General features: G+C 40.9%; 1 protein-coding gene across 49 annotated transcripts in view; it reads right to left on the bottom strand.

Annotated features, from left to right (window-relative positions):
• Nucleotides 1-27,018, bottom strand: part of LOC126295245 (basement membrane-specific heparan sulfate proteoglycan core protein) — a 1,297,357-nt gene that overhangs the window by 118,388 nt on the left and 1,151,951 nt on the right. For all 49 annotated transcript variants that reach the window (XM_049987617.1, XM_049987624.1, XM_049987622.1 and 46 more), the window contains 9 exons: nucleotides 23,789-23,932; nucleotides 22,543-22,745; nucleotides 19,896-20,121; nucleotides 16,449-16,628; nucleotides 11,012-11,202; nucleotides 7,172-7,298; nucleotides 5,651-5,803; nucleotides 3,946-4,209; nucleotides 1,079-1,244 (listed from right to left, as the gene is read on the bottom strand). In XM_049987617.1, coding sequence (XP_049843574.1) covers nucleotides 1,079-1,244; nucleotides 3,946-4,209; nucleotides 5,651-5,803; nucleotides 7,172-7,298; nucleotides 11,012-11,202; nucleotides 16,449-16,628; nucleotides 19,896-20,121; nucleotides 22,543-22,745; nucleotides 23,789-23,932 — 1,654 coding nt within the window. The remainder of the gene's footprint in view (nucleotides 1-1,078; nucleotides 1,245-3,945; nucleotides 4,210-5,650; nucleotides 5,804-7,171; nucleotides 7,299-11,011; nucleotides 11,203-16,448; nucleotides 16,629-19,895; nucleotides 20,122-22,542; nucleotides 22,746-23,788; nucleotides 23,933-27,018) is intronic.

Below are 27,018 nucleotides of genomic sequence, written 5' to 3'. Positions count from 1 at the left end.
ATTGTAATGTGTAACATGCTGAAGCAGTATTGCATCTTTTGTTAATGTTGTGAAATTTGAGCCCAATCAAATGGGGACTTACTTGAAAAGCTTACATGTCAAATACATTTATACCAAGTAGGACAATAGCCAGTGGTGGCTCTCAACCATTCACTGTTATCTCGCAAACAACTCATTCGAGGCATATACTGATAACTAAGAGTGCTTTGAGGAATGGTTACATTTGTTTTTAAAAAAATATGCAGCAGGTTTGTAAAGAGTATGCACTGAGGACATGGGAAGAAACTTCAGTATCAGAAATATTTTCAACAGAAATTTCAAGAACCCACTCACAGACAGCAAGAAAGTCCAATAACAGTGTAGTCAGAAGAAACTGTGAAGAAAAAAAAAATCTTATCATAAAATTATTTACAGCATATTTATGAACAGTACATACTGAAGGCAATGGAAGAGCCTTTAGCATCACAAATGTAAGCCAATTTAAATTAGTTGTCAACCTTATACTCAATATCCAAAAGGCGCAAAGTTGGTATGACGAGTAGCCTACTGTCTGCAGGCAGTCGCTACAGAGCTCTGCCCTCCACAGTCACTCACTTTTAAAATCTCTGTCTCCCACGAAATCTGAAATTCGCATATGGTATTGATCTCTTTAGTGTCTCAGCATTTTAAAAATGTGTTCTTCATTCTCGGCAGACCCAGTGTTACATTTTTTTCTTGAAACAGGCAAAATATTTGTGTCAAGTTAAGTTACCAAATCGAAACTGGGAGGTGCAATGTTTGGTACGGTGGAAATTTCAAGTCAGCTGGCAGTACCGATACAATACCAATTCGCATATTGCTGGTCGGAGCAATTCAGTAGGCTAAATGTCAAATGCCAACTAATTTAAATTGGACTGTAATTCCAAGGGGTAGTTTGACAATACATTCACAGAATAGCAAGAAAGTCAAACAAGGATGATGGACAGTCAGAAGAAGTCCTGAAAGAGAGACCGTATGAAGATATTTACGGGCAGAAATCTCAGTGACATTCTCACAGACATTGAGGACAATGTCGACAGACGTGCGGGCCGACCTGTACCTGTGGAGTCGCAGTAGCGGCCAGTGTAGCCGGGCTGGCAGACGCAGGTGACGCGGCCGTCGCGGTCAGCGTAGCAGCTCTCCTCGTTGCCGTTGCACGGGCAGCGAACACAGGTGGCACTCTCCGGCCCGCGGCTCGTGTCGCGATAGTAGCCAGGTGAGCAAGACTGTGGAAACCCATCGGCAATGTGACACATGTGGTTCACAATAATGTCTCCGTAGCATAGAAGTGAGATGAAGTGTCAGAAAAAAAGCATCACATTAACACTCAAGTTATAGAACTACTGAATGAGCTTTTGTACATAGGAAGGTTGAAAACATGCACGATGTAATGTTGTTATAGGTACAAGTTTATTCAGTACATAGCTCTGTGACACTAAGTACCATTCCACACATTTAATTTCACACTATGGTATCAGTCTATTCAATTTGTGATTATAGGGATCTCAGTCTGTCCAGTCATATTTTATAGAGGCAAGATATTGCACGGTTCAAAAATGTTTACGGTTCTTCTATATCCAAGTCACTTTTTTTCTGTATTTCGTTCAAAAAAAAGAAAGACGATACATTAATTTATTTTGCAACTTGGGAATATTTGAAATAGCTGTACTGCAGCTTACAACGTATATTTTTGAAATCAGTTGTCATATAGAAGCCAGGAATAATATATACAATACTTATCTTAAGTGCTATTTTGAGTAGTCACGAATTTGTTTTGTACAGTAATACTTATGATGTAGGGTCGATAGTGAAGAGCCGTATGTTAGATTTCTTAGGAAAGAGTTGGAAGAGATGCATGGAGATGGCTGCAATAAAAAATTATCTGTGATGAAAAGATTACCACTCGTCAATTTATTCTTCAAATATCAACTCAGTTTGTAGTATCTGAGTCCAAGGATCCAAAGTCACTGCATGACAATTCCTAACGAGAATGAATATCAGAATGCAAGAAAGTCAATATTGCTTGTAATACTTGTTCTGGAACACACTGTAGGCAATGCAAATAACGTACAGTATTGTTTGCATAGAATGCACATACGATTTTAGTTTCCTTTAAGTAACAAAATAAGTTACAATGGGCAACAGCTTCATTTGCCAATGTTAGCAATGGTCTCTTTCGAGGTGCCAAACTGCACATGTGCCCTTCATGCAGCTTGCTTTGCAATGTTCCCTCTGAAACTGACTGAAATGGACCTTTATTCAGTGACAGCAGTGATTCTTGCCAAATTGGAAGCTGGCTGTTATCAGCAAGGCATGACACTCGTCTCTGCTTGCTCCCGCTCCAGACATTTTTATAACCACTGTTCTTTTGCTGTGTTACAGGACTGTGAGGCATACACTGGTAACACTTGTGCAAAATAATGTGGCCCTCATGCAATTCCATTGTGTCATTACAAATGGGTAGCTGCCTCAGTCCACTGTCACCTGCCAACCTGTGCACCATGGAAGCTCTTGTTGTGTCTCTTCATGAAGTTTTTCATAATCAGGCACATGTGATTATATGCAATGCCATAAAGTTTTGTTGGAATATTGCGATTGAGAATAATGAACAAACTGCTATGTATTTCGACTGCACAATAAAGAGAATAAAGGAGGAGGTGGGTAAACACTGCTACAAGTACTTCCCGAGACTTCTCTACTTCACAAAAGTTGTGGAGCAAAGAGAAGAAAAATGTATAGTTAGGTAAAACTGTCCTACAAGTTGTCCAAGGACTGACACATAACATCCCCGTGACACATGTTCTTTACCTTAGACCGTCAGTATTGTAGGAAGTGAAGCTGTTTGCTACACTACATTTTTTACTGCTTCTATTTTATTTTATGAGATTTCACTCTGGTAACCTGTGGTTGGATCTGTTTTGCTTCGGTGGTTCCTTTCTTTACGCAACTGTATCTTTTATCAATACGCACGCGTGAAACTGTTGACTTTTCATGTCTATATTTGTCAAATTATTGGTTGTACTAATAAAATGTGTTTATATGACCATTTGCATACTCACTAGCTGAAGCTTACAATTAACACGACACACAGCTTTGTGCACTGACTTCAGACATCAAACTGCACCTCCCCTACTGCACGGTTGTTCACAATGGAGCGCTCAACACTACCATTTGCACCATCCCCTAATGTTACGTCAGTACACTTTACTTCTGTAGATACACTGGACAGTCCACACTGATACACCAACATATCGGGCAATTTCATTCACAGTGTGGCCATCGCAATGCCAACACACAATAGCTCCTTTCTGCCACGTTTCAAAGCTGATCAGTTTTGCTGTGCCAATTCTGTACAACTGACTGGTGCATACATTCCATATACAGCACTCCAAAGTGACCAGTGTACTCTTCTAAGGATGTGCCTAATATTTTGTCTGCTATACTAAGCTGAATGAAGGCTACATTCAGATATAAAGCTGATTTTTTTTTTTAAAAAAAAAGAAGAAGAAGATACTGTTTTTGTTGAAATAGCTACAGACTTTCCAATCTGCCCCTGTGTTGAAACCTCGGGATAGCTGAAACTACAGATACCCAAAGTAGGTCTCATCCCATAGTATAATGATGATGTGGCATAGAAAAAGAACAGAATACTTGGTCAAGTTTCTTTTGCGTACGGATTTATTTTTGGGATGTTAGCTGTGATGACAGAATGAACTGCAGGGTAGCCAGAGGTCTAGGTTTAGTTGGAAGTGATAATTTCATAGCGATTTGGTGAAGCTTTAACGAAGAATACAAAATCTTACATGTAGTGATAGATACACTGATTTGTAAAGCTTCACATGAGATCTAGGTTAGGTTGAGTGGTGACAGTGTTGATTGCAAGTTGGTGAAGCAGAACCGAATACTAAATTTAACTCAAAAAATTACCTCACAGGACGATCCTCGGTAACCAGGCGGGCAGCGGCAGACTTCGACGTCGCGGACAGCTGCCTGACCCGTAGGCTGCGGCACTGCTGTGTCGAGTGAGATGTCGGAGATTCGAGTGGCGGTGGTGAGTGTCGCGTGGAAGGCACGCACCAGGATAGCCTCGACTGCAGACAGCACGCGCAACATGTCCTGCCGAGACGCGGGTCCCGGGCCTGTCGGAAGCAGCCTCTGCCACACACCTTCCTTCAGCTGCACGCTGTATGTCTGAGGACAAATGAATGATCTCTTACGGTAGGTGTCTTAAATAACAACATTCTCCTACAAAGTATTTTGTCAAGTTATTTTGAATATACAGGATATTTACATAATATTTGACAGTTTCACAAAGTTATGTTAATATGAACATTGAACATATACACAAGACCTCACAATCACAAAGACAGGAGGTTCATGCAAACTGTAAGTGTGCCTGACATTACACAGACATGAATGGAAAGTGTTAACCATGAACTCCTCAACCAAATGCTACCAATCTCATACTCCAATATTTCCGTGCCTGTAGTATATGTCGGTTAAAATTTCATCCATACAGGAGCTTCCTGAGAACTAGAACTTTTCATGCGGAGATCACAACATGGCTTACCCAGAAGAGTGCACATGAAACTTACCACCACAACTCATGCTTTGGGGAACGTTGAATCATTGGCATGTAGTATCAAACCAACAGACAGGAGTAGTGCAATTACTGTAGAATGAGTGGTAATGAGATGGCTTCAGGACAATTATGTGGAAAGAAGGGTGGGTGGGTATGGGTCCTTCCACAAGGACTACACCACAGGAAGACTGTAGATTGTTCAACTTGTCCTGATAGATGGATAAAAACAGATGAAATCTGGGCATAGGATGCAGGCAGAGTGTCACCACAAACTGTCAGAACACTGTATCAGAGACAACAGAGACTTGCACAGTGTAGACAGGACATTTAGTGGCATTCTGTGATATTTCAGGACAGTTCCTGTTTCTGTTTGTGATGGTCAGACTGATGCCAATGCGTCTGCAGATGACCTGGTGAAAGGTCACATGAAGCAGTGATTCTTGAGAGTCGTACCTCTTGTCACGGAATCACGGTGCAGGGAGCTTTTGGGTATCAGAACAGGACTGTTAAACTAATTTTAAAGGAAAGCCCATATGTGGCAAAAATGATGAATTTTGTTGTCATACCCTTCATAACTGGGGTATCAAAAGGCATTCCAGCAGAATAATACAAGACCCCACAAGGCAGTTCACACCACAAATGCTTTGAGGAATGTATGGAGCCTTGGGTGGCTTGACCAATCCCGTGGCTTGTCACCCACAGAGCACGTCTAGAATACGATGGAAAGACTTAAAACTTTCATATCAGTCTCCGGGCTGAAACTTCCGCCGACTGACGCTGTGTGAAATGCAGGGCAAGATATTTCTCAAGATGACATTTTTAGGATGTATTTGTGTCCATGTGGGTCACTCATCATACAGACTTCAGTTCAGAATAAAATGAACGTTTAAACACTTAATGATCATTTAGTGATAAAACATCTCAACAGCATTTGATAAATATTGGACTGGTGCTTAACGGTGCTGCGCTTTCTATTTATGGTTTACACGAGCTGTTTGGTTGGTTGAGAACTACATGTAAGGAAACACTATTTCTAGTGTAAATACTTACAAATGGTACATCAGGCCTGGTGTCTGGGACGCCTGACCAGTAGATGCTGATTCCATTGCCCACAATAACAATGTCCGTGTCGTAATAGCGGCGAGAGTTCGGCTGCGCCGAGTACGACTGGGTGATGTTCAGATAGCCGCCATATGACTCGAGCTGAGAAAGACAAAATTAAAGAATTAATATACTGTCTAACCGTAATTCAGGCTGTATAGGGTACACGATGTGATGACAATAGACTCGAAAGAAACCAGTCAGGTATTTTTGTCAGCTGTACCATTAACTTTACTGGAACTATGAGTGCAATATGTAACCCAATTTTAACAAAACACTAGAAATTGTTGAATACCTTCTGCTTCATATAAATATGTTTTGTATTAACTTTACCAGAAATCAATCAAATATTTGTGTCAGCTGTATCATTGAATTTCCATTAGAACAAATGTCTGTAATATGTAATCCTCTTTTAACTATAACACTGGAAATTGCAAAATATTGTCTGCTTCATATAAATAGGCTTTGCATTAAGTTTTTCTATCAATCAATGGATATTACTGTCTCAGTTGCTACTATTTAGAGTCCAACACTGCCCCAGTTCTAAGAACATAATATCCAAAGCATTTGCAACAAATACTGTATCTGCATCACTGTCAGTGTTTTTACAAACAAAGTGTATGTTTACACTGCAGCCTCACTGTCCGTAGACCACTGTTCACTGCTGCCACACTGCTTCTACCTGCTCGCTCGGAGTCTTGTTACATTTACGCTATAGCCTCACTGGTGGAACGTCACTACTCGCTGGTTGCACGGTGTCTCTCCTGCCACAAACCTTTTTCCTGCAGCTGTTCGCATCACTAGTTGAGTAGATTATTTATAGTTTGCTAAGCAAAAACTATGTTCTATGCATTGTTTGCACAAACTCTCTCTCTGTATTAACTACTTACAAAGTTTCATGTACCAACATTAAGTGGAGGAATCTAGAAATATGCTACAGCTCTTGCAATGATCATCAAGATTAATTTAACTAAAACTTGCACAGTAGCATTTCAAATCATTTTCTGTAGGCTCTATACTTTAATGTATGGTAGAATAGGATGTACCCTCGGCCATGCACTTTACAGTAGTCTGCAGAGTATGGATGTAGTGGAGATGTAGAAGTAAACAGACGCTGAGCAAGAAACTACGCAAAGAGGAGCAGTCAAGTGTGGGACAGCTAGAGTGACAGCCAATCACGGTTCAAGTTTCAGGACATGCGGCAACGGTCACAGCATAAAACATAAACCAGCTTGATATCATCATCACTGAGACAACTGCAGCGAAGCAAGTTAAATGTGCCGATAAGACTCGTGTGAGTTTGTTTAGTCATTGCCAGGTCACATTGGCGAGCAGCAGTGTGGCAGCCTGAACACAGCCTACGATATTAGATCACAGCTCAGTTGCCACTCTTTTAGATTAACGTTCCACCTATCTCTTTTACAGATAAGGAGTGGTAACTGGACAGTGGAACAGCAGCCGGGCACCTACCTTGTTACCAGTGAACGAAGGGGGCAGAGACCAAAACAGTCGCTGCTCGGCTCCACTCACACGGTGTTCGATCTCGTTGCGGGCCATATTCACTGTGAATCCGTCTCTGATTATTGTCTGTCTGTTGCTGCGAAAAAAAGAAACAGAATTTCTTATATACCCAGCTCACTTCTCGTACAGCATAACAGAGACTGTAACAAACTACTAAAATTACACATTCCAAAAAGCTTGTTTGGTAGCAAAAATTTACAGCTTTGAAGAAATGACTGTGATATGGCCATAAACATTGAAATAGCAATTTAACAAGTAGCAGCTATGGGTTTGCTGGGCAGCACACTTCAGGTCTCGATATAGGAGGTGTTTGATTATTACAGGTACAAATGAAAAGAGAGGGGGTGGGGGACAGAGAACAATGAAACATGAAAATAATCCTAATTATCATAGATGCAGAAACAAATGGTTTCCCCAATATAACATATTGTGAATGAGTACATGAAAATCTTGTAACAGACAGATGCACACTTGAGGACAAACAGATTACAACTGTTCTATATGGTCACTGTTCATGCAAAAACAGTCTCCTCATCAACGCCCATACATCCCATACATGTTCAAAAAGTGTTCACACACACACACACACACACACACACACACACACACACACACACACACACACACCTACTACTTGCAGAGTTGAAGGCTATGGCATTAGCATTTCCTTGTAAAAAAATTTGTCATTTTTTATGTCAGTGGTGAATTTGGTTTTCTCTGCACTGATTGATAAACCTGCACTGGAGGCTATTGTCACACAAGGATGACCTGTACTTTTGTAACTGCCACAGTTTCAAAGAGCAGAGCAAAATCATCTGCAATCGCCAAGCATTTTACTTCAGTATGCTGTTCCTTCCTTCCCAGTTTCACTGGGTATACTTGATATCATTGTATTATTGATAAGTACGTCTGCAGTTTCAGGAGACAATTGTGCACAGACTATAAACACAAGAAAAATGGTGAGGTGTAATGTAACATGTTGCCCATATTATTTAAACTAACAGGACTCTGAGCCGTATCAATGGAAATACACACAGTGCAAGTAGTAGTGAAAGCTCCACGGTTTTGATCTGGCAATTTACATTACTCTCTTTCAACATTATATTTTGCTGATTTAGAAGGTATGGAATGTTACAGACAATAGTTTGATGTGGGCAAACAGTTCTCCTCATTGGGAGACTGCACAGGCCTGCACTCTTCAATTTTGTTCATACTTACAGACTCTGAAAGTCAGTGCACAGTCATTAATCCCTAATTCTCAAAAATAAATTATATTTCTACTTACAGAAATTCAACAACTCCAACTGCTGCAACTATACAAATTAATGGGGCTCCTCTCATGAAGGTGGATGCAGTTTGTAAAACAAGGGATGGCAATCGGTCGTAACCTTGTGTTTATCGCATCAGATCTAGCTTATCATCACTGAGTGGTCTTCTTCAGTGTAGCAGATAAAGTTACCACATTTCAACCATTGTTTACCATAGTTCAAATTTGAACTCTCAAAGTGTACAGGGTGATTCAAAATGAATACCACAACTTTAGGAATTTAAAACTCTGCAATGACAAAAGGCAGAGCTAAGCACTATCTGTCGGCGAATTAAGGGAGCTATAAAGTTTCATTTAGTTGTACATTTGTTCGTTTGAGGTGCTGTTGACTAGGCATCAGTGTCAGTTGATGCTAAGATGGCGACCGCGCAACAGAAAGCTTTTTGTGTTATTGAGTACGGCAGAAGTGAATCGGCAACAGTTGTTCAGCGTGCATTTCGAATGAAGTATGGTGTTAAACCTCCTGATAGGTGGTGTATTAAATGTTGATATAAACAGTTTACAGAGAATGGGTGTTTGTGCAAAGGGAAAAGTTCTGGACGGCCGAGAACGAGTGATGAAAATGTAGCACGCATCCAGCAAGCATTTGTTCGCAGCCCAGGAAAATCGACTCGCAGAGAGCTGCAAATTCCACAATCAACTGTATGGAGAGTCCTACGAGAAAGGTTAGTTATGAAACCTTATCGTCTGAAATTGGTTCAAGCACTGTCTGCAGCTGAGAAGATTAAAAGAAAGCCGCATGGAACTTCCGTCAACTACCCGAGGCGATGGATCGGCCGCCAGGCAGCCCGTGACAGAGCACTTCATCACTGGCCTCCAAGAAGCCCTGATCTAACCCCCTGCGATTTTTTCTTATGGGGGCATGTTAAGGATATGGTGTTTCGTCCACCTCTCCCAGCAACCATTGATGATTTGAAATGAGAAATAACAGCAGCTATCCAAACTGTTACGCCTGATATGCTACAGAGAGTGTGGAACGAGTTGGAGTATCGGGTTGATATTGCTAGAGTTGTCTGGAGGGGGCCATATTGAACATCTCTGAACTTGTTTTTGAGTGAAAAAAAAAACCTTTTTAAATACTCTTTGTAATGATATATAACAGAAGGTTATATTATGTTTCTTTCATTAAATATACATTTTTAAAGTTGTGGTATTCTTTTTGAATCACTCTGTATTTTCCGAGAGGGACTACGCCAAATAACAGATGAAATGTGTGAACTTTATCTGCTGCATCGGAGATGGTGACGTGGTGACTGAAATCTAGATCTGCAACAATAAACATAAGCTGCAACTTGCTGCTGCACCTCCTCTCAGAAAATGAAATTGCTACAGTCGCATAGCAGTTCCAGGTTCCAGATGGAGTCAAATTTAAAACAAAGTGGATAAATTCCAGTACTTCGGTGTTCGGCTAGAGACTGATAGTTATGCGAATGAGGATGTGCGAGCAAGAATTGAAGCAACACGGAAGTGATTCAGAGATGTCACTAGTGCTCTCTGCGATAAGAAGGTGCCTACTGGCATTAAATCAGAGCTGTACTGCACAATGGTGAGGTCAGTTGCTTTACTGAGTACTGGCCTGCACCTAGAAGTGCTGAACACCCACTGTATGTTGTGAAAATGCAGACACTGAGAAGATCATGAGATATTTCTCTGTTCGACCATATCGACAATGCGATTTGACAATTAGTTGGAGTGGCTCCAATTAATGAGAAGATGCAAAAGTGAAACTATCATTTTGGACATACCGTGCAGGTATCACTCAGTCCAGTAATCAGTTCAGCCTTTCATCTCACTGTCAGTGGACCGGGGACTGTGGAAGGTCTAAATTATGGTGGCTTGACATTATAAACATAAATCTAAGATCAGAAAACCTGAATTCACACAAAGCATTAGACTGTACAAAATGGCACACTGCAACCAAAACAGCGGACTCTGTTCCAACGGGAATCCACTAGGAAGAAGACAAAAAAGAAGTAGAACAGCACTATTGATATACAAAAGTTTTTCATTTAACATTAGGGCGTTTCACATTTCTGTATCAAATTTTAATTTATTTTTATGCAATTAGTAATTAAAAATAGAAATATTTTCGTCTAATAAATCGTGGTGTTTCACATTTGTTAATTAACATTTCCATCTGAAGAAAAAAAAGGGGTGTTACTTCGAGACTCAAACCACCAGCTTTACAGTTGCAAGATTCATGCGCTATACACTCAGCTAACAGTGCCTCTAGAAAAGTGTTTGAAAAGATTTTTACTTAACAGCACTCCAAAATATGGAAACATTTCATAGGCAATTTTTCAAGTCGGTTTTTTGTGTCGTACTGCTTTAGGATAGATGCCCAGGAACTGACCTCCAAATCTTATAGGTACAAAGAAAATAAAAGAGGCTACTCTGTAAGGTCCCCTCATATGTGAAAGGAGCAGAAGCCCAGTAGAAGGAACATCCAGAGAGGGCCTTACTTGTCAGCGAGCGTGAAGCCGTGGTTCTCGTCGAACACCTGCATCGGGATCTGTTGGCGGTACAGGTTGGACGCCTGGCAGGTCTCGGACACACCGTTGCAGAAGCATTCCAGGCACCCCTCGACGTGGTCCTCGGACAGGGAGAACGTGCCCCGCCGGCAGAGGTTGCACTGTTCGCCCTCCACGTTTGTCTGCACAGGTGCAAAAAAATAAGGATTAAAGTCTGATAAAACTCCTCTGAGTGACAACTCTCGCTTCATCTTTGCCTACCCTTATCCTCACTACCTTCTCCAATCTTCCACTCTCTCCTCTCTGATGAAGGAACAACAGTTCCCAAAAACAAAACAGTGTTGTCACTTTTATTTTTACACGTTACTCGACTTGGGAACCAAATTTACTACAACCAGTAATGATTACAAGAAATTATCGTTGAAATATATAAGCTAACCACAGTTTTCAAAAACTTGGGGGAAAATAATGTATAGGAGAATAGTAGCACATCTCAGTACACAAATTTGCAATCAGACTTGCAGTTTGCTTTCACGAAAGTAATACCCACAAGAATTCAGTTCATTCCTTTTTTTGTGAGGCACTGGCAGGGCTACATGATAAGCTGAGGAAGGTAGGTATTTTCTTTGATTTATCAAATGCACAAAGGCATCTGACTGTATGGACCATGCAATACTTCTGCATATGTGAAAAAAATGTGATTAGGAAAAAAGCTCAACAATACTCCAATTCACATCAGAAAAGTACGAAGCAGAAGGGTTTCCTCGAATGTCAACAAACAGGAAAGAGGTTTGAATGTTACTGTGGCCATACAAAATGGGGGTGCCACCAAGGGGTTCTGTTGCGGGTCCGTTTGCTTTTTGTGATATACAACGTGGTTATAATGAAACTTTTGCTACTTAAGAGGATCTCCCACAAAAGACCAGTGATTGTAGAGTAATTGACCTACGAGGGTTACCCAGAAAATAATTCACTGCATTTTTTTTAAAATTTTTTCCTCTCTCAGCCAAAAACAATGCTACGAATGCGCAACATTAGGTATGTAGTCTCCTGAGTGAGCGTGCCAAGTCACTTCCAACAGATAACGTAGCTGAAGGACAGTTTCAAAATGGTATCTGTAGGTGATATACATTACAAGCAACGTGCCATCATTGAATTTCTTACTGCAGAGAAGGAAACTGTGGAGAATATTCACAAATGCTTGTACAAAGTCTACGGCACATTTGCTATTGACAGAAGTACGGTTAGTCGCTGGACACGGAGGGTGAGGTCATCAGAAGGCAGTATACAGCGGAGCATCACAATTTCTCGATTTGCAGCCATCGTGGAACACATCCACGGCTGCCACACCTGACATGTTGCAGCGAGCTGGTGCTATCATTCATGAGGACAGATGCATTACGACTGGGCAGTTGGCACTGTATCTGTCAATGATGAGGTGATTGATATAGTGAAACACTGGCTCCACCACCGGACAAGGATTGGTACTGACAGGGCATACACGCCCTTATTTTGTGCACGAGAAATGCCATAGAATGGGATGGAGATTACGTGGAAAAATAGGGTGTGTAGATAAAACACCATTCTATCGTGTGTGTAATTCTCATTATGTTCAGTAAAGAATTGATGCAGAAAAAAATGTGATGCGTTACTTTCTAGGCAACCCTCGTACGTGGAAACTTTTGTAAGAACATGTGAAAAAGAAATAATGAATAAACCAGTGACACAAATGCAGCTGAATTTCTGCACAGGAGAGTAACATGAGGTAATTGCATATGTGTTTACATTTCAGGTTCAAATGTTGCTCAATGTGACAATAAGCAGCATGTAACAGCACTAGAGATATCATTTCACTATTGTTTGAAGAATATTTCGAACAGTGGATTATGGAACGTTCAGCTGTCACGACACAGCTCGTACACTGCTTGATGGTAGGACACTGCGTCAGCATTATCAGCCGTGCAACAGTAACTTCTTCAACAATTTAAGGTGCAATTGGCTGTCAGCTTCTCATACACACAATTCCCAAATTGCCAGTTAATTTTAACTTCCAAATCACGTTTTTCAACCCCGGAGCAGAAAGAGAACATCCCCGTATTCCTTTAATGCGCCGATACTCGTGAAGAGCAGCAACACTATTGCTGTTGTTTTGATACAAAACTTACTTTACAAGTAAAGCCCTTCTCACTTTGCCCAGACCAAATTTGAATGTCTGCAACTGTAACACACACTGATCCTTTCGTTTCAACCCTACATTGCTGAATCAGTACCGGGACCTACCGGCACGTCACAACGCTAGCCCTATTAACAACACAAATCCTGCAGCACAAAGTCTGAACATTATGGATATGAAGTTGGGTACCCATACACCAAATAATTTTCTGTCTACATTGGCTCAAATAGTGAAAGTTTAATTATAACCACTCTGTATACCAATGAACTGCTGCTAAACATAACAAACAACTCAAAGATTATTCTTCCTGTCGCTAACATATATGTTACTTGAAAGACATGGAATGTAATATAATCTATGTAGCTAATGGGGTAGTCAATAATATCAGTATGTGACATTTAAAGAACAACTATCATTTAACTGTAACAAAACAAAATGCATAGTTTCTGGGTTGTGTTGTTTTGAGAGAGGGAATTAGACAGCAAAGTCATCGTTCTCATCAGATTAGGGAAGGACGGGGAAGGAAGTTGGGTGTGCTCTTTTAAAGGAAGCATCATTGCATTTGCCTGGAGCAATTTAGGGAAATCAAGGAAAACCTAAATCAGGATGGTCAGATGCGAGATTGAACCGTCGTCCACCGGACTGCGAGTCCAGTGTGCTAACCACTGCACCACCTCGCTCGGTCCTTAGTTTCTGAAACAGGACTGTTGTAAAAGATAAATTTTACTGTCTCAACTTGGTCAGGCAGTCAGTGAACACAGTTTTACATTCTTAGGCATGAGGGTAGACAGAAGGCTTTCTTTGGAGCATCGCATTCAAAATCTGTTGCAGAAACTGTATGCTGCTATATTCACTATTGGAATGACATCTGCTTCAGAATGAAACTTCCGTTAAGTGTGGAAGGTAGGAGACGAGGTACTGGTGGAAGTAAAGCTGTGAGGATGGGTTGTGAGTAATTCCTGGAAGCTCAGCTGACAGAGAACTTGTTTGCTAAAGGCAAGGCGAGTTCGAGTCTCAGTCCAGCATACAGTTTTAATCTGTCAGGAAGTTTCATGGTCTCCGCTGTTCCTCAACTGTCAAGATTTGCATCCTTTCATTCTATTATCCTGTGTGGTGTTATATTTGGGGCAACTTTGTCCATTCACCAAGAATATTCTCAGAACCAGTAAGGGCAGGCAGACTGACCTGAAGATTCAGTTCGCAAAGTTCATGTAGACCATTGTTCAGGAGTCTCAAGAGTTCTAATTGCTATCCCTGTACATATGTACTCCATCATGGCATTTGTAGATGGCAATATCAACTCACTCAAAAAAAATGTAACATTCATCCAGTGAAAACTAGATGGAAAACATTTCATTAAGCACTGTAAGAAAAGATTGCAGTATTCAGCAGATTTTACTTTTCACAGTGTTCCATCAGAACCGGAAAAACTAAGTGATAAACCCAAAGTATTGAAATCATAGATGAAAGATTTCTTGAGCACACCTTCTGTTTGATCCAAGATTTCCTCACAGTAATTGAAAACTTTTCTCTTTAGCTTATTATTATATATATAATTTCTCCCTTTACCCTCATGGTTTAATAATTTTTTATATAAATTTTCTAATCAGCATTCTATAAATCATGTACTGACTCATTCCAATAGCTTTGTCCCATGGAACATGAATAGCATAGATAATAATGTCACATGGCATCAGATAGTATGAAGGCAAGGTACTTCATTTTCCTCAGTTCTCCCAGCATAATACTGTTGGATTAGACTCGATGTGAACCTCCAAAGCATGTCAAGTACTATAGGAAATCAGTTCCACTAACGCAGCTGTGCTAGCCCAGTTTCAAGTGACACCAATGTGACAATTCTCGTGTTTGAGTTAGACTAAAATTTGAAGTTAAAGTCCCATTCAAATGATGTCACAAATTTTGGCTGCAATCAATTGCAGCACAGAGTTGTGCTATCAGGTTTTTCTATATGCCATGTACATACTGATAAGCAAAGACATGTCTTCAAAGCACAATATTCATTATGTAAACAACTTACAAAATAATTTCACAGTAATAACTGACATTGGACAGGTTTTTGTATTTTTGCCAATCTACTTTGGATGGCATTCACAGAAATCAATTCACTCTTAACTGCTGTTTGGTATATCTCTACAATATGTTTACAGACACCTCTCTCCCCATCAGTTTAAGGGATGTGAGGTCACAAAAATGAAGTATAAACAAGAATATAATGCGAGAATTTATTGGTCTGAAGAGTAGCACTATTTTCATTTATTTTACTATTAACTTAAAAGAGTTTTTTCCTTGCTTATTAAATTTGTTTGAATGTATACTAATGTGGCAACAACTATACAATTATTTCTACAACAATGTGTGACATCTTGACAAGCCGTGCGGTCTCAGGCTCCTAGTCACAGGATAAGCGGCTACACCCGTCGGAGGTTCGAGTCTTCTCTCGAGCATAGGTGTGTGTGTCGTCCATAGTGTAAGTTAATTTAAGTTAGATTTAATAGTGTGTAGACTTAGGGACCGATGACCTCAGCAGTTTGGTCCCGTAAGACCTTATCGCAAATTTCCAAATTTCCACCTCGGCAAAATAAAATAAATATAATTGTTACAAAATTTAAAATGATTGAAAATTGATTTGTTGAGGGTATTAGATTTTGCAAATCTGTAATATTTCTGAAAACATGGAGAATTTGATGCAGTGTTACGATTTATATTTTAGTAAGAAGTAATCAGGTGAAGCATTTGAATTACAGTTGTATGAGTGGAACATAATATTTTTTATTTTCCTTTGGTATCTGCTGAATAAAAGTTACTTTTCAAAACAGTCATTTAAATGAATTTTACTATTGCACAATTTATATAATTTTGGAATTGGCCAAAGGACTTGCTCCACATGAAACCTTTTAACCAATTATGGTCTTTACTCTTATAGATTCTCAATTCATGGCAGAATAATATGGGGTGATGAAATTAACAGTTCCCAGCATTTGAAATACGGATTTCATGCAGAAATCCTACAACACAATTTCAGGATTATATGGTACTTAGGAAATCAGAAAGCAATCAGAAAACTTGTTGTGCCTTATGTATAAGAAAAAATGGAGTTCACTTGAGATCAACAACGGTAAGTGTCAAAGAGATGTTCCTATGTGTCACAATTGACTTTGCTTTGATAATTCATAATGAAATTATATCACAGCATCAAATGGTATGAGTGTGCAATGGACTGACTCAAAGACTAACCTTGCAGACGCACGGGCAGTCAGGTCCGCGGCTGCCCCGCGGGTCACAGTAGCACGTGTCGCTGGTCGGAGGCCTGTCTCCGGTAGGACGGCAGTCGGCAGCTGTTCCGCGTGTCGCGTCACCCTCGTAGCCCGGCTCGCACTGCTCGCAGTTTGGACCGGTGGTGTGGTCTCGGCAGTTCTGTGAGGTTTTCAATAGATGAGTGTGAAATTTCTGTTACAGCATGTTTGACCTTTATACTGGGTGTGTGAGAGAGTTGATACATGTTATGCTTACAGCATCACAAGAGGGAGGTTGTGCAGTTATAGTAACTTATGTGTGACAAATAATACACAAAAGAAGAGAATTTATTTTACTAACCTACCTGGCTTTCATAGATTTTGGAATGGTAGATACAGAGAACGGCTGTAGGAAATTATGGCAAAACATGGATACCAAATCAGATAATAAATTACATAAATAATCTGTACAGTGGAACTTACATTATACTTGTACTCTGAAATTACACATCAGACAAGATTTTAATAAAACAATGTAAGAGACAAAGACTAGTAATACACTCCTGGAAATGGAAAAAAAGAACACATTGACACCGGTGTGTCAGAACCCACCACACTTGCTCCGGACACTGCGAGAGGGCTGTACAAGCAATGATCACACGCACGGCACAGCGGACACAACAGGAACCGCGGTGTTGGCCGTCGAATGGCGCTAGCTGCGCAGCATTTGTGCACCGCCGCCGTCAGTGTCAGCCAGTTTGCCGTGGCATACGGAGCTCCATCGCAGTCTTTAACACTGGTAGCATGCCGCGACAGTGTGGACGTGAACCGTATGTGCAGTTGACGGACTTTGAGCGAGGGCGTATAGTTGGCATGCGGGAGGCCGGGTGGACGTACCGCCGAATTGCTCAATATGTAGGGCGTGAGGTCTCCACAGTACATCGATGTTGTCGCCAGTGGTCGGCGGAAGGTGCATGTGCCCGTCGACCTGGGACCGGAGCGCAGCGACGCACGCCAAGACCATAGGATCCTACGCAGTACCGTAGGGGACCGCACCGCCACTTCCCGGCAAATTAGGGACACTGTTGCTCCTGGGGTATCGGCGAGGACCATTCGCAACCGTCTCCATGAAGCTGGGCTACGGTCCCGCACACCGTTAGGCCGTCTTCCGCTCACGCCCCAACATCGTGCAGCCCGCCTCCAGTGGTGTCGCGACAGGCGTGAATGGAGGGACGAATGGAGACGTGTCGTCTTCAGCGATGAGAGTCGCTTCTGCCTCGGTGCCAATGATGGTCGTATGCGTGTTTGGCGCCGTGCAGGTGAGTGCCACAATCAGGACTGCATACGACCGAGGCACACAGGGCCAACACCCGGCATCACGGTGTGGGGAGCGATCTCCTACACTGGCCGTACACCTCTGGTGATTGTCGAGGGGACACGGTACATCCAAACCGTCATCGAACCCATCGTTCTACCATTCCTAGACCGGCAAGGGAACTTGCTGTTCCAACAGGACAATGCACGTCCGCATGTATCCCGTGCCACCCAACGTGCTCTACAAGGTGTAAGTCAACTACCCTGGCCAGCAAGATCTCCGGATCTGTCCCCCATTGAGCATGTTTGGGACTGGATGAAGCGTCGTCTCATGTCCAGCACGAACGCTGGTCCAACTGAGGCGCCAGGTGGAAATGGCATGGCAAGCCGTTCCACAGGACTACATCCAGCATCTCTACGATCGTCTCCATGGGAGAATAGCAGCCTGCATTGCTGCGAAAGGTGGATATACACTGTACTAGTGCCGACATTGTGCATGCTCTGTTGCCTGTGTCTATGTGCCTGTGGTTCTGTCAGTGTGATCATGTGATGTATCTGACCCCAGGAATGTGTCAATAAAGTTTCACCTTCCTGGGACAATGAATTCACGGTGTTCTTATTTCAATTTCCAGGAGTGTATATACAATGCCATTAAGAATGGAAGGAAACAGATATATCTAGGTATACGTGACATTATAAGCAAAACATTAAAAAAATACACAGAGACATAAAAATGGAATTCTACAAGGTGATGAGTGTACCCATTCTAATGTATGACTTAAACTAGGTTATGAAGAGAAACTATTGTAATCATGTCAGGTATATGAAATAAAATTTTTACGAGCTGTTGAAGGTTGCATTAAATTGGACAGGATTCCTAATTAAAACATAAGACAAAAACTGAATGCCTTTGCAATAAGTGAAAAATTAGAAGACGAAACAAAACTAGAAGAAACATCTGGAACGAACAAGGATTTTAAAGACAGCCTTACAGTCAAACCTAAAGGAAAGAAGGACGTAGGACAGCTAGTTAAAAGATGGAACTGAGGACAAAACAGATTGATAGGCCTAATCTGTGAAAGGCAGAAGAAGGAGCATCACTGATTTTGGTTGATGTTTGCATCACTATATGTACTTCAATGTTCTGGTTGACCCTTATTGCCACAATTATGCCTGAAGACAGTTTTACTGTCCTCTTCTCTATGGACTCCTGCACTGTATCTGTCTTTTTCTAGGAATTCGCTGTGTTCTAGCTTCAATTAACCTTTCTAAAATACATATATTTTTTAATTCTCTACTCTCCCAGTCTCATCATATGTTTGTTAAGCTTTGTTGTTCCTATCTTGTTCTTAAGTTTTGAGATTGCCGTCCTTTTTCTGATCTGCTTGTACCCCCATTCTATCCTCTCATCTTGTGCCCAATATCTCCTAAAAAGTTTCATCTCTGCTGCTTACATTCTATTCTCTTCCCTTTTTGTTGCAGTCCATGTACCTGCTACATATGCTAGAATGCTACATATGGTAGAATGGGTTTATAATAAGATGGACAGATAACTTTCTTACATTCATTTTGGTTGTGTCTGTTCCACAGAATACAGCTTCCACTCAATTAGAAGCCATCTGTTCTTGTACTCCTTCCCTAATTTCCTCTACTATCTTGCCATCATTTGTGATCACACTTCTTAAGTATCAGAAAATTTTATCACTTAGAAAATAGGGAGTGGGAGGGGATGGGGTGCGGGGTAGGTAAGGGTTAAATGTTGAGACACTTCTCTCCAGAAATCACAAGTATAGAGAATGAAGCCCAGGGTTGTGGGTGAAGACCCAACAGCACATGCAATGGAAAAGGCAGGATTGTTACACAAACATTATTTCAAACATGCTACTAATCTTGAGAGAGAGAGAGAGAGAGAGAGAAAGAGGGGCGGGGGGGGGGGGGGGGGGGGGGGAAGAAGAAGAAGAAGAAGAAGAAGAGGAAGAGAGAGAGAGAGAGAGAGAGAGAGAGAGAGAGAGAGAGAGAGAGAGAGAGAGAGAGAGAGAATTCAAACATGTATCCTGCCTAAACAACTTTCTTGGAGATGGCAGATAATAGGAAGCTTTTATTTGTAATCAGATATATCTGTGAGTGCACTCACATAGCAGGTTCCTTCCTCCGGATGGCACTCGTCGGAGTGTCCGTTGCAGTTGCAGGGCTCGCAAAGTCCAAGGTAGAGACCTTCGAAGGAGCGCGTGTAGCCCGCGTCACAGTCTTCGCAGGACAGGCCGCGGTATCCCACGGGGCACGCGCACTCCTCCACCGGGAAAGCGCGCTGTTGACCGGTGTTGCGCTCCTCGGCTATATCCATTGTCACCTGGATCAGTCTGCCGGGTGAGAAAAAGACGACAGTGTATAACCAGCTGAATTCTTCTCGACAGAAATACTAAAAGGAACTTCCAAAATTGTTTACAGAACGTCTGCAGAGAACTTATCAACTTCCCTTCTGTACTGTACGACAGGCACTAAAGAGTTCACCACCTCTATAAAGAAAATATATTTAAATTGGGCAAGGAACAGGGGAATTTGCCTATTATCTACTGCATATAAAATATTCTCAGACATCCTCTCGAGCAGACTTGCAGCCTACACTGAAAATGCCGTCAGTGCCTACTGATGTCAGTTTCGTCGAAGAAGGTCTACTGTTGAACGGATCTTCACGGTATGGAAAAATACTTGAAAAATGTAAAGAGTTTGGGATTGACGTATATCACCTCTTTATAGACTGCAGATCAGCCTAAGACAGTACTGACAGAAGGGAGTTGGAGATTCCTGAGAAATTGATTGCATTAGTAAAAGTGAAGTTAAGATAGAGAATGTGTTATTTTGTGCTGCACACAATAATGTAAGTACGAGTAAGAGAATGGCAGAGAGATTCACTGTCCTGCCTTCTGCTTAATATAACCTTCGGAAAGGTTATAAGAGGTTTAGGCATCGATACAAGAAGGATAACCAATCAGTTTTGTTGTTAACAAATGCATACGATACTGTTATAATTGAAAAAAAAAAAAAAAAACCACGAAGAACAATGAAAGAAGCCTATAAATCTTGAAAGAGCTGCTACTAAGATAAATCAACAGATAAATGACTGTTACTAAGGAAGCCATGTAACTAAGGAAGAGTATCCTAATGATGAAATAGAAACTGGTTCACGTAAATCTGACGTATGTAGTTTCACTTATCTAAACTGTAAGAACAATGCCAGCTCTGGAATCCAGAAACAAATATTGACTGCCAACAAGTTGTACTGTGGCCTCAGAAAATATCCAAAATCTAAGCCACTGTCAGGAAAACTGAAGTTATGATGCATAAGATATTACTGAGACTGGTGCTAACATACAGCACTGAAATGTGGACATTAATTAAATTGGATTAAAAGCAACTTGGCATATTTTAAAGAAAGATCTTGAGGCGAATTCTTGGACTAGTGAAAGAATATGGTTTCAGGAGGAGGAAATTCAACTGTGAATTATTCTGGGTATAGACAATAATTGTTTAAGGTGTACCACAGAGGTAGGTGAATTTCAGACAAACTAATTCATACGGGACATGTAATGGTCAATCAAGTCTGAAAAAGGTTCAAATTGGTCTACAAAAAGACACCTAAGCTTCACTGCATGTGCACCACGCCACAGTAGTTCATTCCTTTTCTTACTAAAATCGACCTTCCCTTTGTTCTTCCACTTGTGTAAATTTTACCTCCAAATGTTGTGAATTTTAACAGCATAAAATTAACAACTAAAATCATTTTGTTTGTCTGGCCTCCTTACTACAAAACTATTGTGCTTGTAAGGATTAATGTTTAGAACAAATTGTAAATATAATCAATTTTTATATAACATTTACAAAAGTCTTTTTTCTTTGATTACCCTTACAGGAAAGTTTAAATCAACAGTGTTAACAAAACAGCCACCTAAGTCCATGGTGTAAGAAAGAGGACATAAAAAAAGTAACAAGGCATGTATACACTGTAGTTTATGTGAATTTTGTAGGCCAATTTGAGGTTGTTTCCACACTTGGCGAATCCCAAGTGTCCTATATCACATAGCTCGTCTCTACTATACCACACCGTTGTGGTACATTGTAAACAGTGATCATTTACACCCTGTACAATCTATATAATAAACAAGACAATGTCTGTTCATTAGAAGACGGGAATGGGCAGGACATATATTAAGACTGGAAGGGGCAGGACACATACTGAGATTATAAACAGTTATCATTTAACTTTGTATACTCTATATAATGAAGAAGACAATGTCTGTGATAGCAGAATTAAGAGGCTTGAATGGGCAACACATAATGTAGTGCCTGAGGAAACTAAGAGAGTTGGAAGACCAAAGCTAAGGTGGAAGGAAGGGTTCAGGCAAGAAATAAGAAAAACTGGAATACAGGATTGAAGGAGTTTGGCACTAGATAGGAATGAATAGAATAATTTAAAGAAGGCCGAGGATCACGAAGAGCTGATGAGCCAATGATGATGATACTGAATAATGTCAACATGGTAGGAACTGAAACACTGGAATCAGTGATGGCCTCTTTGCACTCTGCATGCACAGTATCCCTGATATATTCACTCTGTATTGCTTCTCCACATTTTCTAATGTTGTCTACAAACATTGACAATGAAAAACTTTTAATTTAGACTCGCTCTCAAACTCAAAAGACACTCAAGTTTTGGATGTACACAAGTCGCTGCTGAGAGCCACGAGATCTCTGAGATATAATGGAAAAGAAGCGGCACTCACGCAGCCTCGCGAGTGTTGGTGGTGTAGGTGGCCTTGACGAGGATGGCCTGGACGTCGGCGAGCGCCATCATGATGTGGTCGCGGTGCGTCTGCTGCCCGTCGTTGCGCTGCCAGTACTGCTCCAGCAGCGGCACCGAAACGGTCTGCGGCCGGTCCGCCTCGATCTGGTCGCGCCCGAAGTACATCAGCTTGATGTCGTTCGACTGCAAAGAGAGAAACTCTGTGTAGCGTGCCACTGTACGGTGTTTCTGGATGTACGAGAACTGTGCCTGTTGCCGAACATTCTCTGTAGAGGACCTGAGTGTCTGCAACTGCTACACCACAGTGGCCACTCGATCTTCCCACATGACACTAGTTTTCATAAACTCCAGATACGGCCACTTTTTTCCTAACCTCCCCCCCCCCCCCCCCCCCCAAAGATCTTTAAACAGTTTCTCTTCTGTTTCCCCCTCTTTTCTTTTTCTATCAGTTTTCAGAGTGTGCACTGTTTCAAAATCTCTGGGAAAATAAAACTGTGTGCCAGACCAGGGCTTAAACCTGGGTACCTCGCCTTTTGCGACACAGTGGTCTGACGAGTGAGTTATCCGAGCACAACTCAAGACCTGCCCTCACAGCTCCGCTTCTGCCAGTACCTATTCTCCTACCTTGAAAACTTCACAGAAGTTCTCATCTGTACCTTACAGGATTAGATCTCTTAACAGATTCTGAATTCACATTTCAGCCCAGTTTTAACCAATCAGGAAGTTTTGGAACAGCTTATACTCCACTCCCTTGGGCTTTAGCTAACCATTTCTGCACATTATGCTTTCCTTGTATGAGTGCTAGTTCCACAAGGATGTTTGATGCACCCGACAGCCTGCAGTGTGACTTTGTGAGATTTTCTGCGCTCATTCAGGGCGGGGGTCCCAGTTATCTTGAGGTTTAAGAGGCCTACCCTTCCTTCCTCCCTCCCTGAAAAATGAAATATCAGTTACAAAAACCAGTTAATAGCCTTTTTCTACTTTTACAGTCCAATTTGAGGTATTAGTCCACTTTTACTTCTGCCTTTTTCTCAATCTGACAACTTCACATTTCTCCCTTCCACACCTCTTTTAGGAGTACTCCCCTTTATTAGACATCAGACAATTTGAAAGAATTCTTTGTTTTTTACTTCCAGTTTTTTTTAAATTTTAAGACAACAAACCTCTTAGATTGCAAACAGTGTGACAAGAGCATTTCAAAGTCTTTAGGAGAGAGAGGCACTCACGCTGATGAGCTCGACATCTGGGGCATTGTTCCTGGAGCTCTGGCCACCGGGGGCTGGGACGTAGCGCACCGTGTAGTTCAGGTATCCACCGTACGAGGTCACCTTGTCTCCCAGGAACTGCGGGGGCAGCATCCAGTAGTACACCTGAAAAACAACAAAATCTCCATAGAATGGGAGTCACAAGTCACAAAATGTGTGACACTAAGATACATGATTTCCTGTCATTGTCGTTTTTGCAGTGTTCAGTCTGAAGACTTCAGATGGCTCTCTCCATCCTAGTCTAATCTGTCCGAGGCTCTCCAACTCTGCATAACTACTGCTGCCTACACCCACTCGGTCTCCTTCCACAGGTCCTCCCCCCCCCCCCCCCCCCCAAAAAAAAACCAATTTGACAATTCCTTGTTGCCTCAGGATGTGTCGTATCAACCAATCCTTTCCTTTAGAAAAAATTGTCCCATAACTTTTCCCCCCAGTTCAATTTGGTACCTCTTCATCATTTTTTCAATCTACCTTCAATTTACAGCAATTTTCTGGAGCACCATATTTACTTTAAAAAGCTATTCTGTTCTCATCTGAACAGTTTAGTGCCTACATTTCGTATCCAAGCAAGCCTACACGCCAGACAAATACTTACAAAACAGACTTCCTAAAACTTAAAAACCGTATTTGACATAAACCATTTTTTTCTTTTTCAGAACTGCTTGTTTCGTTATTCCCTGTAGGTATTTTATATCTTTTATACTTCGCCAACAGCAATTCTTTTGCTGCCCAAATAGTAAAGCTCATCTACTGCTGTATCAATGATTTTTAGTTTGAGACTGCCTGCCTGCAACTGATTAAAGGTAATATTTGTTTTGCCAGATCAGTCACCTAAAATATCTGTTTTATTTGTATGGAGCACTTCCATCTCTCTCTCTGTCCCTCCCCCCACCCCCATACATAAACTCAAAAATCATTTCTGCAACACACATATAATCTGGACATTTGCAATAATCACCGTGTAACACATATAGCTAAACAATATCAATTCTAAATTTCTGTCTTACTTGTTGAGCACATATCTGTTACAGTTCAATACAAATTTGCATGTAAGTTGTGTAGGAGTCTTCGGGTGCAGTGGCAGCTACATAAAGTGATTGTGAACAACAGAAAATAAAGATTTTGTTAAAAATTTGATAATAAGAGTAAGTCCATATTTTAATCTGAATTACTAGTTCCATTGCTAAAGGATCCAGGGTAAAAGTGGAAGTTGCACAATACCTGCCGATGGTAAACTATATATGCAACACATCCATTTACTGAGAAAAGTGCACTCAACAGCAAATTACTTACAGATAGGTAAGAGTATTGCAAGCGAAAAATTATCATGTAGTTAAAAACGAGTGAATTTAGAATGAACTCAGTGATTCACAGTCATAATACTAACAATAGAAATAATTTCCACACAGGCTATGCACTTTTCTCTAAGGTTCAGAACTGAATTTTATAATCAGGTGTAAGTCTGTAACAGATTCTTGACAAATGTCAGGAAGGGAATTGAGAATCCCCAATGTTCGAAAACAAGTTTAAAGACTACCTCACAGCCACTATTCTTATAATTAATCAGGAAACTGGACTCAAGAACGTGAGTTCTCCATAGCACTAATATTTGTATTAGATTCTGATTTATTTTTTTTTTTCAGTACAGAGGCAGCTAATAGTAGTTTGTCTACAGCTCCAATGCTTTGATTGAAATACATCAGCTAAGCATGAGAGGAGGTGGAGTAGTGGGTATTTTAAAGTAGCTGTTTTTCTCCTAACAAATACATACAAAGTGACGAAGAAGCAATTACCATAATGGTCAATTGCATCTTAGAGAGGGTCATCTGAGATTGGGAAAAAGAATTAGCCATGAAAGGGCTACCGGACAAAGTTCACAATGGAGGATCAAGGTCCAGTGTTAAGAGAAAGTTCACAATGGAAGAGCAAAGACTTCGCTGATGACCTGGTGATCCTGTCCAGAAACACAGAGATACCCGTGGAACAGACAAATATTCTAAAGGAATAGGCAGACAAAGCTGTCCTACAAATTTATTTTGAGAAAACAAGATTCATACCCAACACCTGAATTTTCATCAGTTGGACTTGGTGCTCTTGTATGTGAGGTGTTTGCAGTTAAAATTACTGGATACAAGGTCTGCCTGCTATGCAAAACACTGTTTTTTCATGTAACTCAAACATGTTTCACCACCTCTGTGCCATCAACAGTGGGTTTTATTTATTAAAATCTGTGCAATGTGAACACATTTTGAGTGACTACTAATCTACAAAAATTAGGCCTAAAGAACAGTCGTTGTTTGTTTTGTCATTACCTCAATTTTGTATTATACATTTCTGAAGGGACTATTTGTGCATTATCGTGCACTGTTAGCATCAAATGATGCAACTAAATGATGTTGATGTGAATATAATTGGCAGGTTACCACACTGCAAAATAATTTTGCTGTAGCAACACATGTATTTGCTATTACTTACATTCTGTTTTGGCAGATCCGTTTTCTTTTGAGTTCCCAACCGAGAAGAATAACCGAGAAGTACACACAAATACTACACATATTTTCAGAAATTTATTTTTGTAGCGAACACTTTTCAATTCTCCAAAACACAGTGTAAATGTTGCTCTTGTGTGTCGTCCTACCCCAATCGGTATTCACTTGCACAACTGAAAAGTGTGTTACAAACAAAATTCCGAAAATACGGTAGTATTTGCGTGCACTTCTCTATAACTCATGGGAACGCAAATGAAAACAATTTGCAAGATAAAATGTAAGTAATATCAAACTGATTCATGAAATATCTTGGCACACCAACGAGGTGATGTGTTAATTTGCAAACCAAATTCACACCAACCAATGGAAAACCCAGGATGGAATGATGGCAAACCAATGGAAAATTCAGGATGGAATAATGATAACATACGAAAAGGATAGTTCCTACTCACCATATAGCGGAGATGCTGAAATGCAGATAGGAGCAACAAGACTGTCAGCAAGCAAGCTTTAGCCAAAAAGGTCTTCAACAAAAGCCATTCTTTAGGCCTGATGTTTGTAGTCACTTATCACTCAAAATATGTTCACATTTCACAGATTTTAATAAATAAAATTCATTGGTTATGGAACAGAGAAACTGAAACATGTTTGGATCAAATGAAAAAACAGTGTTTTGCATAATAGGCAGAGCTTATATCCAGT

This window comes from Schistocerca gregaria, chromosome 11, assembly GCF_023897955.1.
Source record: "Schistocerca gregaria isolate iqSchGreg1 chromosome 11, iqSchGreg1.2, whole genome shotgun sequence".
NCBI classification, from domain to species: Eukaryota; Metazoa; Arthropoda; class Insecta; order Orthoptera; family Acrididae; genus Schistocerca; species Schistocerca gregaria.
This window is presented reverse-complemented; position numbering and strand designations above follow the sequence as displayed.